This window comes from Mustela erminea, chromosome X (assembly GCF_009829155.1).
Source record: "Mustela erminea isolate mMusErm1 chromosome X, mMusErm1.Pri, whole genome shotgun sequence".
NCBI classification, from domain to species: domain Eukaryota; kingdom Metazoa; phylum Chordata; class Mammalia; order Carnivora; family Mustelidae; genus Mustela; species Mustela erminea.
In genome coordinates, this window is record NC_045635.1 from 82,948,841 (window position 1) to 82,965,264 (window position 16,424).

The following is a 16,424-nucleotide window of genomic DNA, read 5'->3' on the forward strand; positions in this document are numbered from 1 at the left end:
GTTGGCTCCCCACTGAGCAGAGAGCCCTATGTGGGGCTCCATCCCAGGACCCCGGGATCATGACCCGAGCCAAAGGCAAATGCCTAACCGACTGAGCACGCAGGCGCCCCTACTATTTAACTTTTAAAATTATGTACTTGTATTTCCTTGATAGCATTTTATTTATAAACTGCTTCTTAGGTCTTGGAGCTCTGGCTATCAGCTCCCATAAAATTTGTATTTTGACTCAAGACTCAACAAGAGATACTGAAACCTCAAATCAGGGCAAACTGGGGTTATCCTGTCATCATAATGGAATGCAATGTCACTACCAGGCACGAGGAAAAAGAGATCAAGGTATTTTAAAAATGAAAACAACCTAGGGCTATACATATGGTATTATTTTTATTACAGTGGACATCTGGCCTATATTTGATTACCTACTAGATTGGTTCTTAGATCCCAGTGCAAATTTTGCAGGGAAAGGGAATTCCTCTGGATAGATGTGGAGGGTAAACAATTTGCCTCACAGAAGCTGGAAGGGCTAGCAACTGGGACAAATATTGCAAAGAGGTATCCATTCACCAAACATTTGATGAGCACCCACTATGTGTAGGAATCTATGCTAAGTGCTGGGCTACAAAATTAAATAATACACAGTGGCTACCTCTGCAGTCTTGTGTGGGAAGCACTGACACACAACAATGCAATCTGATGTAACAAATGCAACAATAGGAGATAAGCAACGGGAGATTAGACGAGAATACAGAAAAGGGGGCACCCTAATCAGACTGAGGAGTCAGATCAGGTTTTCTACAGGATCTAATGCTTGAAATGAATCTTTGAACATAAGCAGAAGCCAAGGGGAGAAGACTGAGGGCATCGTGGAGAAAGGACAGGTTCAGGCAGGAGTGAGATAGCTCAGCAGGGTAACTTGAGTTCCACACGAATGGAGAGATGAAAGCAGATGAGGATGTGGCAGAAAATGAAGCTAGGGAGCTTCTCATGAAGATCTGTCAGTGCAAAGACAACAAATTTAAGCTTTATTCTAAAAGCTATTCGGTAACTACTGAAGAATTTTAAGCAACATTGTGGTATGATTTTATTGGCATTTTAAGGACACCTCCGGCTGCATTGTAGAGAATAAACCAAGGTAAGGGGCTGGAACTAGTGAGACCTCTTTGGAATTCGTTGTAGTAGTTTAAGCAAGAGAAGATGGTAGCTTCGAATTGAGTGGTAGTGGTGGTAACCATGGTGGGAATAGAAGAGGATGGAGTCAAGGTATTTTTAGAAAGGAAAAATGAGGGGACTTTGAGACTGATTAGATATGGCTGGAGGAGGAAGGTGAGGATTAAGACAGAGGAGTCTAGGATGACGTGTTTCTAGTACATGGTACTACCATTTCCTAAGGTGAGAAAAAAAGAAGCAGATTCTCAAAGAGGATAAATTTGGTTTAGGGCAGTATTTCTCAACTAGAGGCAACTTTTCCCCCCAAGAGACATCTGGAGACATTTCTGGTTGTCACAACTAATGACATCTAATGGGTAGAGGCCAGGGATGCTGCTGAAGTCCTATAATGCACCTAACAGCTCCACGCAACAAAAAATGATCCAACCCAAAATGTCAGTAGGGCAGAAGTGGAGAAACCATGATCTAGGGCAATGCTGATTTGAATGTGTAGGCCAGTTAAGTAAGGAAGTTTGAGAGACTTTTAGAAATGCACCTCCCGGGGTGCCTGGGTGGCTCAGTGGGTTAAGCCGCTGCCTTCGGCTCGGGTCATGATCTCAGGGTCCTGGGATCGAGTCCCGCATTGGGCTCTCTGCTCAGCAGGGAGCCTGCTTCCTCCTCTCTCTCTCTGCCTGCCTCTTTGCCTATTTGTGATCTCTCTCTGTCAAATAAATAAATAAAATCTTTAAAAAAATTAAAAAAAAGAAAAAAAAAAAAAGAAATGCACCTCCCAAAGTTCAAGAGGGAACCAGAATGCAAATATAAGTTTATCAATTTGTAGATGGTCATTCCACCTACAACTCTACTTGGGTACAATCTCCCATGAATGTTTTGAAAAGAAGGTTAAGGACAGAGTCCTGGGGGGTACCAATGCTTATAGCAGGAAAGGAGAGGGGGAAAGATGACATGGGAAAGACTAAGAAGTGGCCAGCAAGACAGGAGGAAAACCTTCAGAGAAAGAAATCAAAGAAAGAAAATGTTTCAAGGAGAGAAGAAAGATAAATAAGTAGTGTCAAAGGCAGAGAAAAGTTGAGTGAGTTAGGGAAAGTTTCCACTGGAGTTGGCAACAAAGAGGTCACTGATGACTTTAACAAGATCAATCTCTATGGGGTATTAAGGGTGGAAGAACCATGAGATTTTTTTTATGATATTTATTTATTTGACGAGAGAGAGACAGCAAGAGAGGGAACAGAAGCAGGGGGGTTGGAGAAGGAGCGAAGGCCTCCCGCCAAGCAGGGAGCCCAAAGCAGGGTTCAATCCCAGAACCCTGAGATCACGACCTGAGCTGAAGGCAGACAAGAACAGAGCCAATAGGGGTCATAGGGAATGAGGTACAGAAACAGGAGAAAGAGGGTACCTAATGAAGGAGCAAGGATCTAATGGAGGGGGGAGATGAGTCCAAAGTGGTGTTTCAAGGAAGGATAGACAGACTTAGACAGGGAAAGGCCAACCCACCTCTTTCACTGAAATAGGAGAAAAAGAGGGATAAGATTTCAGTAAAATTGGTAGATGTTAGAAGAAGCTAAGAGAGCTCTCGTGTGATACCCTTAACTTTTCAGGGAAGAATGAGGTACAATCATCTGCTAAGGGCAAGAGCAGAAGTGAAGGGGAGGGAATTGAGGAGAGGTAAGGGTTTCACTGAAGAGAACAGGAGAAGAAATTGATGAGGCCCATATAGAAAGACTTCTGGAGAGCAATTCTAAAAGGAAGCTGCATCCTAGCAGCGAAATCTTGGAGGTCAAGATGTGTCTTATTAGAAGACACCACCCAAGTGTCAGGAATTTAAATCACTAGGAGGGTGGGTGCTGGTAAGAACCAATAGGGAACAAGAGTGTCAGCTGGGGAGTGCTGCTCAGTCCTCATGAACAAGGCTTTTGACTTGATTTTTAAGTTCCACAGGGGCAGGTACCATGCCTATGTGAGCGATTGGATCCTCAGCACCTGGCAGAGTGCCAAATGCATAACAGGCTCTCAATAAATAGTAGGTGCATGAAAAGGGAGGATATAAAAATGTCTTAGAGGCCAACCTCACCATGTAAATGCCTTACCACTTACATCTCCCATGGTATTTCTCAGTTCTGGTCTACCAAAAACAGTAGCCTTCCAAATATTTCAGACACCTGTCACCTATTAGAATGCCCTCACCCGTACCTCTTTTTCCTAATACTTCCTTCTTATTAAATTCCCTGGATGGGGCAGTTGGGTGGCTCAGTCGTTAAGCGTCTGCCTTCAGCTCAGGTCATGATCCCAGGGTCCTGGGATCGAGCCCCCACATCGGACTCCCTGCTCAGCAGGAAGCCTGCTTCTCCCTCTCCCACTCTCCCTGCTTGTACTCCCTTTCTCACTTTGTCTCCTTCTGCCAAATAAAATCTTAAAAAAAATTCCTTGGATGCCTGACATGTGCAGTAATGGATGAAGTTCTCTCTCCTGCTCGCCACCCTCCCTAAAATGAAACCCTAGCAATATTCTCTCTGTGTTATAAGGTACACTTTCAGAAGACAGCCCCTCCTCCCCTGTAGCACCAGAGGCCGCTCTATTATTAAAATGTCAGGGACATTACTGTTACAGATTGCAATGCCTAGGGTTATCTTCAGCCAGCCCTTGTTTCTCATTACCTGTGCCACTTGATTGTGTTTCTCAGGGATGTTTTTCAGATGGTTAGACCGTACACAGACGATGCTTCTGTCTAAAGAAAGAAAACAAATTTGATTTATATGGTTTTCCTGATGAAAGATTATTTAGAAATATCTGGCCATTCAAATCCCCTCCTTCAGAGAGGCATATGCAGATTTAAGAAGTACCTAATTCAAGCTCAAGTTCATTTTTCAGAGAAAACCTGTTTCCTAGTCTAGCCATTACAAAACTGATTCTTAACAGAGCTAGTCTGCAATATTTTCTCTCTTGCCACAAATGCACAGTATGACAAGGTCTGCTTTCTGTTCAGATTTTAAGAGGGAAATAAAATGTAATGGGTTTTGTTTTTGTAACTGAATAATAGAACACTGACGTCATATACTCATTTAATGGAGCACATGGTTGGTGGGGACAAGTGCCTGCCCTAATGAACTGTAGTTTAAGGCATATGGGTATTAAAAAGTGTGACTAATAAAAAATATAATGGTGTTTCAAGTGTATTTATTGAAAATGGGCAAATGGAAAGTTCAGGAATGGAATCTGGGAATGGGTATAGGGATTAAGTCTCGGAAATATGCCACTATGAACTCCCTTACCACCACTCACCTCCTTTACCAATTACTTTAAGGCATATTTATCACAGAAAGCTCTAGTTTTCAGGGATATGGAGATATGAAATAGAAAAGGCAACTCTCTAATAAAGAGGAGACTTCTCCCAGTACGGAAAAGGAGCATAAAATGATGATGAGGACAATGGTGAGTGAGCAGTGGCAACATTAACATTTACTAGGTGCTAACTGGGCTTCAGGCATATGACTTTTAGAGGAAGAAAGGGTGAAAGTTGTGATTCCCACTACTACGTGACAATGGCCACCCTCCAGAAGGCATTAAAAATTAACTTTCTGATCCCGTTCTACATAAAGGACTTCATCCTTCTCCTTCAAGGCTGCCGTGTTTTCCACTCCTCTCCACGCCCACTGATGCTGTTCCCACACCTTCCCTCTCCTCACAGCCCTTGGTTTGCTATTTCTACTAGTCATCGCCTTCAACTGACCTCTCCAAGTTCCCAGGTAGTACCCCACAGTCTTTGGGTTGCCATCTGGACCTCGGTTCACAGAGAAGGTGGACTTATTTCGGTAGCCATTGATGACAGGCTGAAGAAGGCAGGGCAGGAGAAGCACAACAGGACAAACAAAACCAAAGAGAACAGCAATAAAAGGAACGTGAGAATGTTCTCTGGATAAGGACAAATAAATGGTGCTTGTTCGGAGGGTGTGGTATTTGTGAAAGTGCATAGCTGAGGTCAGGACACTCCACAGACACTCCATAGTGGAAAAGAGTTTCAATCTTGCCGTGAAGCAGGGGTCAGCAAACTTTCTCAGTAAAGGCCAGATAACAAGTTATTTTAGGCTTTACAAGTCATATGGTCCTTATCACAACTACTTAACTCTGCCATGCAGTGCAAAAGCAGCCCCAAACAATCCATAAACAAGCAAGTTCAGCTGTGTTCCAATAAAACTTTACAAAATAAAGCAGGGGTGGGGGACAGATACGGCCTAAGAACCATAGTTTGCCAACCTATGCCATAAATTAAGTTCTGACTCTTTGAGGCCTCATTAGGTTTCCAAAGTCTGAAATCTTTCTACAGAGGTAATACTGTAGTGGTTGAGACAATGAGCTTTGCATCAAACAGACCTGAGTGTGAGCTTCAGCTCTAGCACTTTCTAGATGTGTGTCCTTGGGCAAATTACTTAATCTCTTCGAACATCAACATCTTTATCTGTAAAACCATAGTGTTCACCCCTTAGGGTGCCTATAAACAGTCAGTGATCATGCATGCTAATCACTTAGCAGAGGGCCTCATCCCCAGAAAGTGCCCAGTAGGTACTAGCTGATATTATTAGCTATTAAGGGGACTTAGTAGATGAAGGATAGGGAAGTGGTGGCTTACAGAGGGGATAATAGGATGGAGAAGACAAGAGAGCCCCTCAACTCTGGGTGCAGATGTTGTCACATTGACTCCATTGAGCTTCTGGAGGTAAGACTCCAGTCTCCGTAAAATTTTCTTCTGAGCTTCAAATTTAACCTGCAAAAGAATGTATGTAATGAAACAAAGAAACTTATGCAGTATCACCGCAAATGGAAAACAAAGAGGAAAAGAGAAGGCTTTCCCACAGATGACTGGGTCATGGTCTTAGCAGATAAGGAACCCATAGTGATGGGACAGCAACAGACCTAAGAAGGTGCTGGGAGAAAAGAGTGAGCTCTTGTGTAAGCTCTTCATTTTAACCAATCTTTCAAGATTGAACACCCAAGCTATAGGTCAGTGCTGTGATAATAGAAATGTTTTATGCTGGTATTATGTGCTATATAATTTAGTAACCACTAGCCACATGTGGCTAATGAGCACTTGAGATGAGGCTCATGTGACTGAGGAACTGAATTTTTAATCTCATTTCTCTTTTTTTTAAAGATTTTATTTATTTATTTTGACAGAGAGACACATAGGGAGAGAGGAAACAGAAGCCAGGGGAGTGGGGGAGGGAAAAACAGGCTTCCCGCCTAGCAGGGAGCCTAATGCAGGGCTCGATGTGGGGCTCGATTCCAGGATCCTAGAATGATGACCTGAGCTGAAGGCAAATGCTTAACAACTGAGCCACCCAGGCACCCCTTTAATCTTATTTAATTTTAGCTAACGTATACAGTCAGTCACCTCTGCTGAAACAGGACATAAGCATTTCTATGCTATGCTATGCAAACTCACACGAAGGAAATTACAGGGCATTAAGAATATACTTATCTTGATGAGCACTAATATACAGAATTATTGAATCACTATACTGTACACTGGAAACTAATTTAATGCTATATGCTAACTATACTGGAATTAAAATTTAAAACAAAATCAAAGAGCTCATGGGAAAAATGGGGTTAGGCACACACATTCCACAACTTTATCAGTAACGCACATAGAAAGGAAAGCAAAAAGGGTAATACAGTTTTACACATTAAATGGCTAAGAAATGAGCCACCTGGGTACCTCAATTGGCTAAGCGTCTGCCTGCGGCTTGGGTCGTGATCTCAGGGTCCTGGGATGGAGCCCTGCATCAGGCTCTGGGCTCCCTGCCCAGTGGAGAGTCTGCTTCCCCCTCCCCAACCCTCCCACTGCTTGTGCACTCTCTCTCAAATAAATAAAATCTTTAAAAATAATAAAAAATTAAAAATTAGGGGTGCCTGGGTGGCTCAGTCATTAAGCATTCAGCTCATGTCATACATAATTCTAGGGTCCTGGGATCGAGCCCCACATCGGGCTCCTTGTTTGGTGGGAAGCCTGCTTCTCCTTCTCTTACTCCCCCTGCTTGTGTTCCCTCTCTCACTGGGTCTCTCTGTCAAATAAATAAAAAAATATTTTTAAAAATCTAAAAATTAAAAATAATAAATGGTTAAGAAATGTATAGATACATACCACAGTAAGAATGGTCCTTTACCCTGACAAAGACCTGAAGTTTGCTTGTGGAGGTGGCTGTCCACTTGTGAATGATCCTGAAGCAGTGAAAGGATGGTTATGTGTCACACACAGAAAGATCTAGCAGCAGACATGGATGAGAGTGGCCCATGCCACATTCAGTGAACTATGGGAACCTGTAGATGTTTGAGGCATGTGCATGTGTTCGTTTTATGTATTCTTTTTTTTAAGATTGTATTTATTTATTTGACAGAGAGAGAGAGATCACAAGTAGGCACAGAGGCAGGCGGAGAGAGAGGGGGAAGCAGACCCCTGCTGAGCAGAGAGCTGGATGTGGAGCTTGATCCCAGGACCCTGTGATCATGACCTGAGCAGAAGGCAGAGGCTTAAGCCACTGAGCCACCCAGGCGCCCCCATTTTATGTATTCTTAATGCAGCTAGTTCTGCTGGGTACAGTTTGCTTCTTTCATCTGGTGTTTCTTGTGGACAAAAAAAAAAAAAAAAAGAATCACTTGTAAGCCTCTGTGAAATTTGCATTATGTTCAAATTGTTCCTTAATCTATCAATCCCTTGGAACAAATTTGTATTTTTAAGATAAGCATTATAGCAGAATTGACTGTATTTGAAATCAAATAGCCACATGTAGCTCATGGCTACCAGGCTGGAAAGTGCAGCTACATATAAAGCAGCAAGAGCACTTACTACTCACACAGAATAACAAAAAAGCAAGGAAGAAAGGAAACAGGCATTTTCTGATATGGCTTCAGAGTTTGGAAGACCTAACAGGTGTAAAGTTAAAATTTCAGATCCATATTACTCAGCCACCAAAAAGAATGAAATCTTGCCATTTGCAATGACATGGATGGAACTGGAGGGTATTATGCTAAGCAAAATCAGTCAGAGAAAGACAAATAGCATACAATTTCACTCATATGTAGGATTTAAGAAACAAAACAGATGAACAGAGGGGAAGGGAAGGAAAAATAAATTAGGATGAAATCAGAGAGGGAGACAAACCATAAAAGACTCTTAACTCTAGGAAACAAACCGAGGGTTGCTGGATGGGAGGTGGTGTGGGGATGGAGTAACTGGATCATGGGCATTAAGGAGGCCACTAAGTGATGAGCACTGGGTGTTGTTTGCAACTGATGAATCACTAAATTCTACCTCTGAAACTAATAATACAGTATATGTTAATATAAAGAAACAATTGCATTTGGAAAAAAAAAAACTTTTCAAGATTCATTAACATACTGATTTTAAGCACCTGTTGGGGCATCTGAGTAGAGCTGTCCAGTCAAGCTTCCTACAAGGCTGGCACCATTCCCCCTGATGGAATCAGGGAATGAAAACATAAGCTGGGTACCAACCTTGAGCTGTTCCTCGTAGCTCAGCCTCCAGAGTGGTGTCACAACGTCAGCTAGCCTTTAAAAAAAAATAATTCAGGCACTTCATTCATTATATAAATATGTACTGAGCACCTACTATGCATAAGTACTTCCTGCCACCATTTTCTCTGGCATTTTACTTATTCAGGAAACCTAACTCTCATGCCCCTGGGGAGATACGTCTGGGAGAAGAGCCCATTTTGGTGCTGTCTACTTAACAAAGCAGAACAGATGGGCAAACTTAATATAAGAAAAATCCAGATTTATCAGGAGGTAATTAATCATATTACAAAAGGCTTCACTGTTGGGTTCCTTTAAATAGCTCACCTCCCTAATGCTTTTAAAATATAATTTGATTTAGAAAATACATTTGTTGCATAAAATGAGGTATATTTGTGTTTGCATGGTTGCAACGGGACTATTCATTTGTAAGCCATCTGATCGCTCCCTGGATTCCTGGTTTTCAGTGTATCTGCCCTGGACCTTTATAGAGATAATGTCCCAGTTTAATATCTCATTTCTGTGAAAAACATACTTAGAGGCAAGGAGAATATTTTCTGCCATCACAAAGCATTTCCACCAACATTATTCAGGTGTCTTCAAAGTTGCCCTAGGTATCCTATCTTAGGCGCCCCCTTGAACACTTGCAATGCCATATTAGTTGCATCAGGAATACAGAATTTCAGTAGGCCCAGAGATTCAGACTTGCTAATGGAAAACAGTATCTGCCTGGACCTTACCTTTCCTGCCAGGAACTATCAAGTGGTCCAATGTAGCTTGGTTTCTTCTGACTTTTCTGTCCTCTTTGACACTTCTTGGTTATCACGTTGGTGAAGTTTCCCTCACATGCTGAGCCCAAAAAGAGCTTTGACCAACCTGGGTGTTTTGTGGCACACCAGGGGAGCAATCCTGGTTTGGAGAGGGGACCCACCCTGGAGAGGAAAGACCTCGGGCTATGCATTGGGACTCTTCTTTTAATCTCTGCCAACCACAGAAACACTGACATTCACCTGCATGAAAGGTAAACAAACAGAAGTTGGGAAACAGAAGCACAACTCCCAAACCCCTTCATTCATTTACAAACCCTTACAGAAGCTCGGCACCCAGCACAGTGCCTGACACGGAGTCAACACTGGGTAAAAGCAGGCCTGCTGAATGGAACTGAATTACTGCGTATCAGGTACTGGCTTAGGTTCCCAAAATAAAAAGATGAGGAAAGTATACTCTTTGTCCTCCAGGGAAGAGTTTAACTCTCTGTATACACTCCAATGGCTAGACCCTCTCCATATTCTACCCTCCGACCCCAAAACCAATCGGTGAGCTACTATTCAGTAAGTGCTATGTGCAAGACATCGTGCCACACAAGATTACAATCTAATAGAGAAGATCAAGTCCAGATGCAGGAAAAGATGACAATAAATAACACAATGTGATTAGTTCCTGACAAATGCCCAGGAAAAGCTTCCCAGAGCAAGTAAGCCTTGCACCAGGTCTTAAAGGACGGTAGGGAGGTAAATCAGATATTTATAGGACAATGGCTAGACCAGTCTGGCTAAAACAGTAATTCATTTTGGGGAACAGAGGAAATGAGGTTGAAAAGTTACATCAAAGTGAAATCTAGAAGAAAGTTAATGCCTGAATTATTATATTAATATTATAATAACACTAATTATTATATATTATATATTATTACATATTATATAATATATGATATATATAATATGATACAGTATTTATTACATACAATATATATTATTATATATTAATATTATTATTTATTGTGAAGGCAACAGTGAGTTGATGGAGGCTTTATATAGAGAAACAAAGCTGAAATAGGGAGGTTAATAAAAAGAACTTCAACAGGATGTCCACTCTCACCACTGTCATTCAAAATGGAACTAGAAGTCCTAGCCTCAGCAATCAGATAACAAAAAGAAATAAAAGGCATCAAAATCAGCAAAGAAACAGCCAAACTGTCACTCTTCCCAGACAAAATGATACTCTATACAGAAAACCCAAAAGACTCTACCAAAGAATTGCTAGAACTGATACAGGAAGGGGCGCCTGGGTGACTTAATCGGTTAAGCAGCTGCCTTAGGCTCAAGTCATGATCCCAGGGTCCTGGGATAGAGCCCCATAGCAGGCTCCCTACTCAGCAGGGAGCCTGCTTCTCCCTCTCCTTCCTGCTTGTGCTCTCTGTCGCACTCTCTTGCTCACTCAAATAAATAAAATCTTTACAAAAAATAACTTCTTTTAAAAAAAAGAACAGGGGCGCCTGGGTGGCTCAGTGGGTTAAGCCACTGCCTTCGGCTCAGGTCATGATCTCAGGGTCCTGGGATCGAGTCCCGCATCGGGCTCTCTGCTCAGCAGGGAGCCTGCTTCCTCCTCTCTCTCTCTGCCTGCCTCTCTTCCTACCTGTGATCTCTCTGTCAAATAAATACATAAAATCTTAAAAATAAATAAATAAATAAATAAATAAATAAATAAATAAATAAAAAGAACAGATACAGGAATTGAGCAAAGTTACAGGACATACAATCAATGCACAGGGGTGCCTGGGTGGCTCAGTCGTTTAAGCATCTGCTTTTGGCTCAGGTCATGATCCCAGGGTCCTGGAATTGGACCATGTCTGGTTCCCTGCTCAGCGGGAAGCCGGCCTCTGCCTCTCCCACTGCCCCGCCACCAGCTTGTGTACTTGCGCTCTCTCTCTCTCTATGGCTCACTCTGTCTCTCAAATAAACAAATAATCTTTTAAAAAATCAATGCAGAGAAGTCAGTTACATTTATATATACTTACAATGAGGCAGAAAAAGAGAAGTCCATGGGGTGCCTGGGTGTCTCAATCAGTTGGGCATCTGCCTTCAGCTCACTTTGCCTGCTGCTCCCCCTGCTTGTGTGCTTTCTCTCTCTCTGTGAAAAAATTAAATAAAATCTTTAATAAAAAATAAAAAGAAATAGAAATCAAGGAGTCCTTCCCATTTACAACTACACCAAAAACCTTAAGACACCTAGGAATAAACCCAACCAAAGAGGCAGAGGATCTGGGGGCGCCTGGGTGGCTCAGTCATTAAGCCTCTGCCTTTGGCTCAGGTCATGACTCCAGGGTGCTGGGATCAAGCCCTGCATCAGGCTCCCTGGTCCGAGGGAAGCCTGCTTCTCTCTCTCCCACTCCCCCTACTTGTGTTCCCTCTCTTGCTGTGTGTCTCTCCATCAAATAAATAAATAAAATCTTTTTAAAAAAAGATGTAGAGGACCTATGTTCAGAAAACCATAGAACACTTATTAAAGAAACTGAAGAAGACACAAAGAAATGGAAACATTCTATGCTCATGGATTGGAAGTAGAAATATTGGCAAAATGTCTATGCTAGGGTGCCTGGGTGGCTCAGTCTTTAGGCACCTGCCTTGGGCACAGGTCGTGATCCCAGGGTCTTGGGATCAAGGCCTGCATTGGGCTCCCTGCTTGGCAGGAAGCCTGCTTCTCCCTCTCCCACTCTCCCTGCTTGTGTTCCCTCTTTCTCTGTGTCTCTCTCTGTCAAATAAGTAAATAAAATCTTTAAAAAAATAAAACAAAATAAAATGTCTATGCTACCTAGAGCAATCTACACATTCAGTGCAATCCCTATCAAAATACCATCAACTTTTTTCACAGAGCTGGAACAAATAATCCTAAAATTTGTATGGAACCAGAAAAGACCCCAAACAGCCAAAGGAATGTTGAAAAAGAAAACCAAAGCTAATGGCATCACAATTCTGGACTTCAAGCTGTATTACAAAGCTGTAATCCCCAAGACAGTATGGTCCTGGGCCAAAAACAGATACATAGATCAATGGAACAGACTAGAGAACCCAGAAATGGACCCCCAACTATTAGTTGACTATGGGCAACTAATCTTCTACAAAGCAGGAAAGAATATCCAATTTTAAAAAGACAGCCTTGGGGTGCCTGGGTGGCTTAGTTGATTAAGCATCTGCCTTTGGCTCAGGTCATAATCCTGGGGTCCTGGAATTGAGAACCACATCAGGCTTCCTGCTTAGTAGAGTCTGCTTCTCCCTCTCCCTCTGACCCTCCCCCTTCCTTGTGCTCACACCCTCTCTCTCTCTCAAATGAATAAAATAAATAAAATAAAATAGTCTCTTCAACAAGTGATGTTGGGAAAACTGGACAGCCACATGCAAAAGAATGAAACTGGGCCACTTTCTTACACTGTACACAAAAATAAACTCAAAAGGGATGAAAGACCTAAATGTGAGAGAGGAATCCATCAAAATTCTAGAGGAGAACACAGGCAGCAACTTCTTTGACCTTGGCCTCAGCAACTTCTTGTTAGACGTGTCTCCAAAGGCAAGAGAAACAAAAGCAAAAATGAACTATTGGGACTTCACCAAGATAAAAAGCTTTTGCACACCTGAGGAAATAGTAAACAAAACTAAAAGGCAGCATACGGAACAGGAAAAGATATTTGCAAATATCTTATCAGATAAAGGGCTAGTATCCATAATCTGTAAAGCACTTATCAAACTCAACACCCAAAAAACCCAAAAAAATCTAGTCAAGAAATGGGCAGAAGACATAAAGACATTTCTACAAAGAAGACATACAAATGGCCAACAGACACATGAAAAAGTGCTCAACATCACTCCAAATCACACACAAATCAAAATCACAATGAGATACCACCTCATTGTAGTCCAAATGACTACAATTAACAAATCAGGAAACAACAGATGTTGGCAAGGATGCAGAGAAAGGGGAAAGTTCTTAAAATGTTGGTGGGAATGGAAAGTGGTGCAGCCACTCTGGAAAACAGTATGGAGGTTCGTTAAAAGTTGAAAATAGAGCTATCCTATGACCTAGAAATTGCACTAGGTATTTACCCAAAGATAAAAATGTGGTGATCCAAAGGAGTACCTGCACCCCAATGTTTATAGCAGCAATGTTCTACAATAGCTAAACTATAGAAAGAGCTAAGATGTCCCCTGACGATGAATGGATAAAGAAGATGTAGTGTGTGTATATGCATAATGGAATATTACTCAGCCATCAAAAAGAATGAAATCTTGACATATGGAATGACATGGATGGAACTAGAAGGTATTATGCTAAGCAAAATAAGTCAATCAGAGAAAGACATATACCATGTGATTTCACTCATATGTGGGATTTAAGAAACAAAACAGATGAACATAGGAGAAGGAAAGAAAAATAAGGTGAAAATAGAGAGCAAGGTAAACCATATGAGATGCTTAAATCTAGGAAACAAATAGAGGGTTGCTGGAGGGGAGCTGGATAGGGGAAAAGGTAATTGGCATTAAGGAGGGCACTTGAAGTAATGAGCACTGGGTGTAATATGCAACTGATGAAACATAAATTCCACCCCTGAAACTAATTAATACAGTATATGTTAATTAAATTGAACATATAAAGAATTTAAATCAAGAATTTAATAAAATTCTATTATTCTAATCTAATTCTAAATCAAGAATTTAATTAAAAAATAAAAATAAGGGGCGCCTGGGTGGCTCAGTGGGTTAAAGCCTCTGCCTTCGGCTCGGGTCATGATCCCAGGGTCCTGGGATCGAGCCCCGCATCAGGCTCTCTGCTCAGCAGTAAGCCTGCTTCCTCCTCTCTCTCTGCCTGCCTCTCTGCTTACTTGTGATCTCTGTCTGTCAAATAAATAAAATCTTTAAAAACAAATAAATAAAAATTAAAAATTAAAAAGGGGGAAAAAGTGAGCTCAGGAGGGCCTGGGTGGCTCACTCTTGGTTTTGACTCAGGTCATGATCTCATGAGTCATGGGATCAGGCCCTGCATCAGGCTCTGCACTCAGTGGGGAGACTGCTTAAAGAATTCTGTCCCTCTACCCCTCCCCCTACTCACATATGCTCTTGCTCACACTCTCTCTCTCTCAAATAAATAGATAAATCTTTTTTTAAAAAAAAGTAAATTCATGTTTGAGGCATGTGTTTTCAATGGTAAGGAAAATACCCAAATGGAAACATCTAACAAGTAGAGAAGCAATACTACGAGTCATGAGAGAAGTTGGGGTTAGGGATTTGATTGAGTGTCTGTAAGTACAAGTTGTAAGATTTTTTTTTAAGAGCTTTCACGGGCACCTGGGTGGCTCAGTTGGTTAAGCGTCTGTCTTCGGCTCAGGTCATAATCCCAGAGTCCTGGGATCAAGCCCCACATCGGGCTTCCTGCTCTGTGGGAGCCTGCTTCTCCCTCTCCTTGCCACACCCCCTGCTTGTACTATTTCTCTGTGTCACATAAATAAAATCTTTTTAAAAAAATTTATAAATAAATAAATGCGAGCTTTCAGTAAAAAGAGCAAAAGACCAATGACTACACCTGGGGAAAAGGCAGTATCAGGAGAACAAGAAGAGATGCTTGTGACCCAGGAGAATGTGGAGCTTAGAGGCCAAGGAAGATGGCTTTAGGTAAGGCCCTGACATATCCAGTAAGTCCGAGGCCAAAGAAGGGAAATAAGGCAGTACTAAGTGGCAGACAGGAGGACCAAATGAAGGTCTGAGATCTTAGGTGTGTAGAGCCTAGAGTCAGGCAGACCTGAGTGGTTCCCTGACTCTATCACTTACTAGTTAACTGGGCTTTGGCAAGTCAATTATTCCCCATAGCTTTCCTTTTTTTTAATCTGCAAAATCAAGATACTAATAGTAACTACCTCATATAGTGGTTGTAAGAGTTAAATAAAGGATAATTAATAAAAAGTACTCAGCAGATTAAATACAGATGATGAACAAAATACATACATACATACATACATACAAATGATGTTTGTTAAGCTCTGAGCATAGCACCCAGTACCTAGCGAAAACTCAGTTAACTGTCATGATGCTTAAAGACAGTAGACGACTGGGTGGTGGTGGCAATACTGATGGGGGGAGGACAATGAGGAGTAACTATAAGACAAAAGCTGCAAGAACTAGAACAGGTGAGGGCCACACTTTGGAAGGAGGAAGGGATCCCTTTGCCTCCAACACAAGAGTCAGTGTTGTTGCCTTTTTACTTTATGGTGCCCGATCATGACTGTGTAACTTGTTTGGGTACCAAGGACATGTGAATGGACTTGGCTGGACACCTTAATGATGAGCTGTGAAATTACCTTTTTGCCCTTGTCCTCTACATTGGATTATATTTCAATGTTAAGTTATACCTTAATTCAGAACACACACACACACACACACACACTATCCCCGATGTATGTAACAGATTTATTGACAGAAATTCCCCCATGGCTTCCTCTTATTACTGTGAAATTCGTATGCTATGTCTACTGGGTACTTAAAGGATACTGACATGGGTGCTATAATATTTAGCCCATATACCATTGTGTGTGTTTACCAAACACTAAAGAAAATAACTGTCACAACATGGAGGCATTTGCAGGGTGCAGGGGGGGACTTCACAAATTTCTAACAAAACAGATTTAAGCTGCTCAAAGTTGAGGTGCTCATAGATAGTACCCAGGAAAAGGCAAGTTACTAAGAAAATAGGCTTTAGGCGCGCCTGGGTGGCTCAGTCGTTAAGTATCTGCCTTCAGCTGAGATCATGATCCCAGGGTCCTGGGATCCAGCTCCCCGCCACTGCGCTCCCTCCTCAGAGGAAGGCCTGCTTCTCCCTCTTCCACTCCCCCTGCTTGTGTTCTCTCTCTCTCGCTGTGTCTCTCTCTGTCAAATAAATAAATAAAATCTTAAAAAAAGAAAAGAAAA

The 16,424-nt window shown here is 41.9% G+C and overlaps 1 protein-coding gene across 4 annotated transcripts in view; it reads right to left on the reverse strand.

Moving 5' to 3' along the window:
• The window catches only part of TRMT2B (tRNA methyltransferase 2 homolog B), a 47,039-nt gene extending 35,500 nt beyond the window's left edge, over positions 1–11,539 (reverse strand). For 3 of the 4 annotated variants that reach the window (XM_032330997.1, XM_032330994.1, XM_032330996.1), the window contains exons 1-6: positions 11,492–11,539; positions 9,435–9,704; positions 8,677–8,731; positions 5,792–5,926; positions 4,895–4,994; positions 3,822–3,892 (exon numbers count right to left, since the gene is read on the reverse strand). In XM_032330997.1, coding sequence (XP_032186888.1) covers positions 3,822–3,892; positions 4,895–4,994; positions 5,792–5,926; positions 8,677–8,731; positions 9,435–9,700 — 627 coding nt within the window. In that variant the 5' untranslated portion in view covers positions 9,701–9,704; positions 11,492–11,539. The remainder of the gene's footprint in view (positions 1–3,821; positions 3,893–4,894; positions 4,995–5,791; positions 5,927–8,676; positions 8,732–9,434; positions 9,705–11,491) is intronic. The other variant, XM_032330995.1, reaches the window with a different exon arrangement.
• Positions 11,540–16,424: the final 4,885 nt, after the last annotated feature.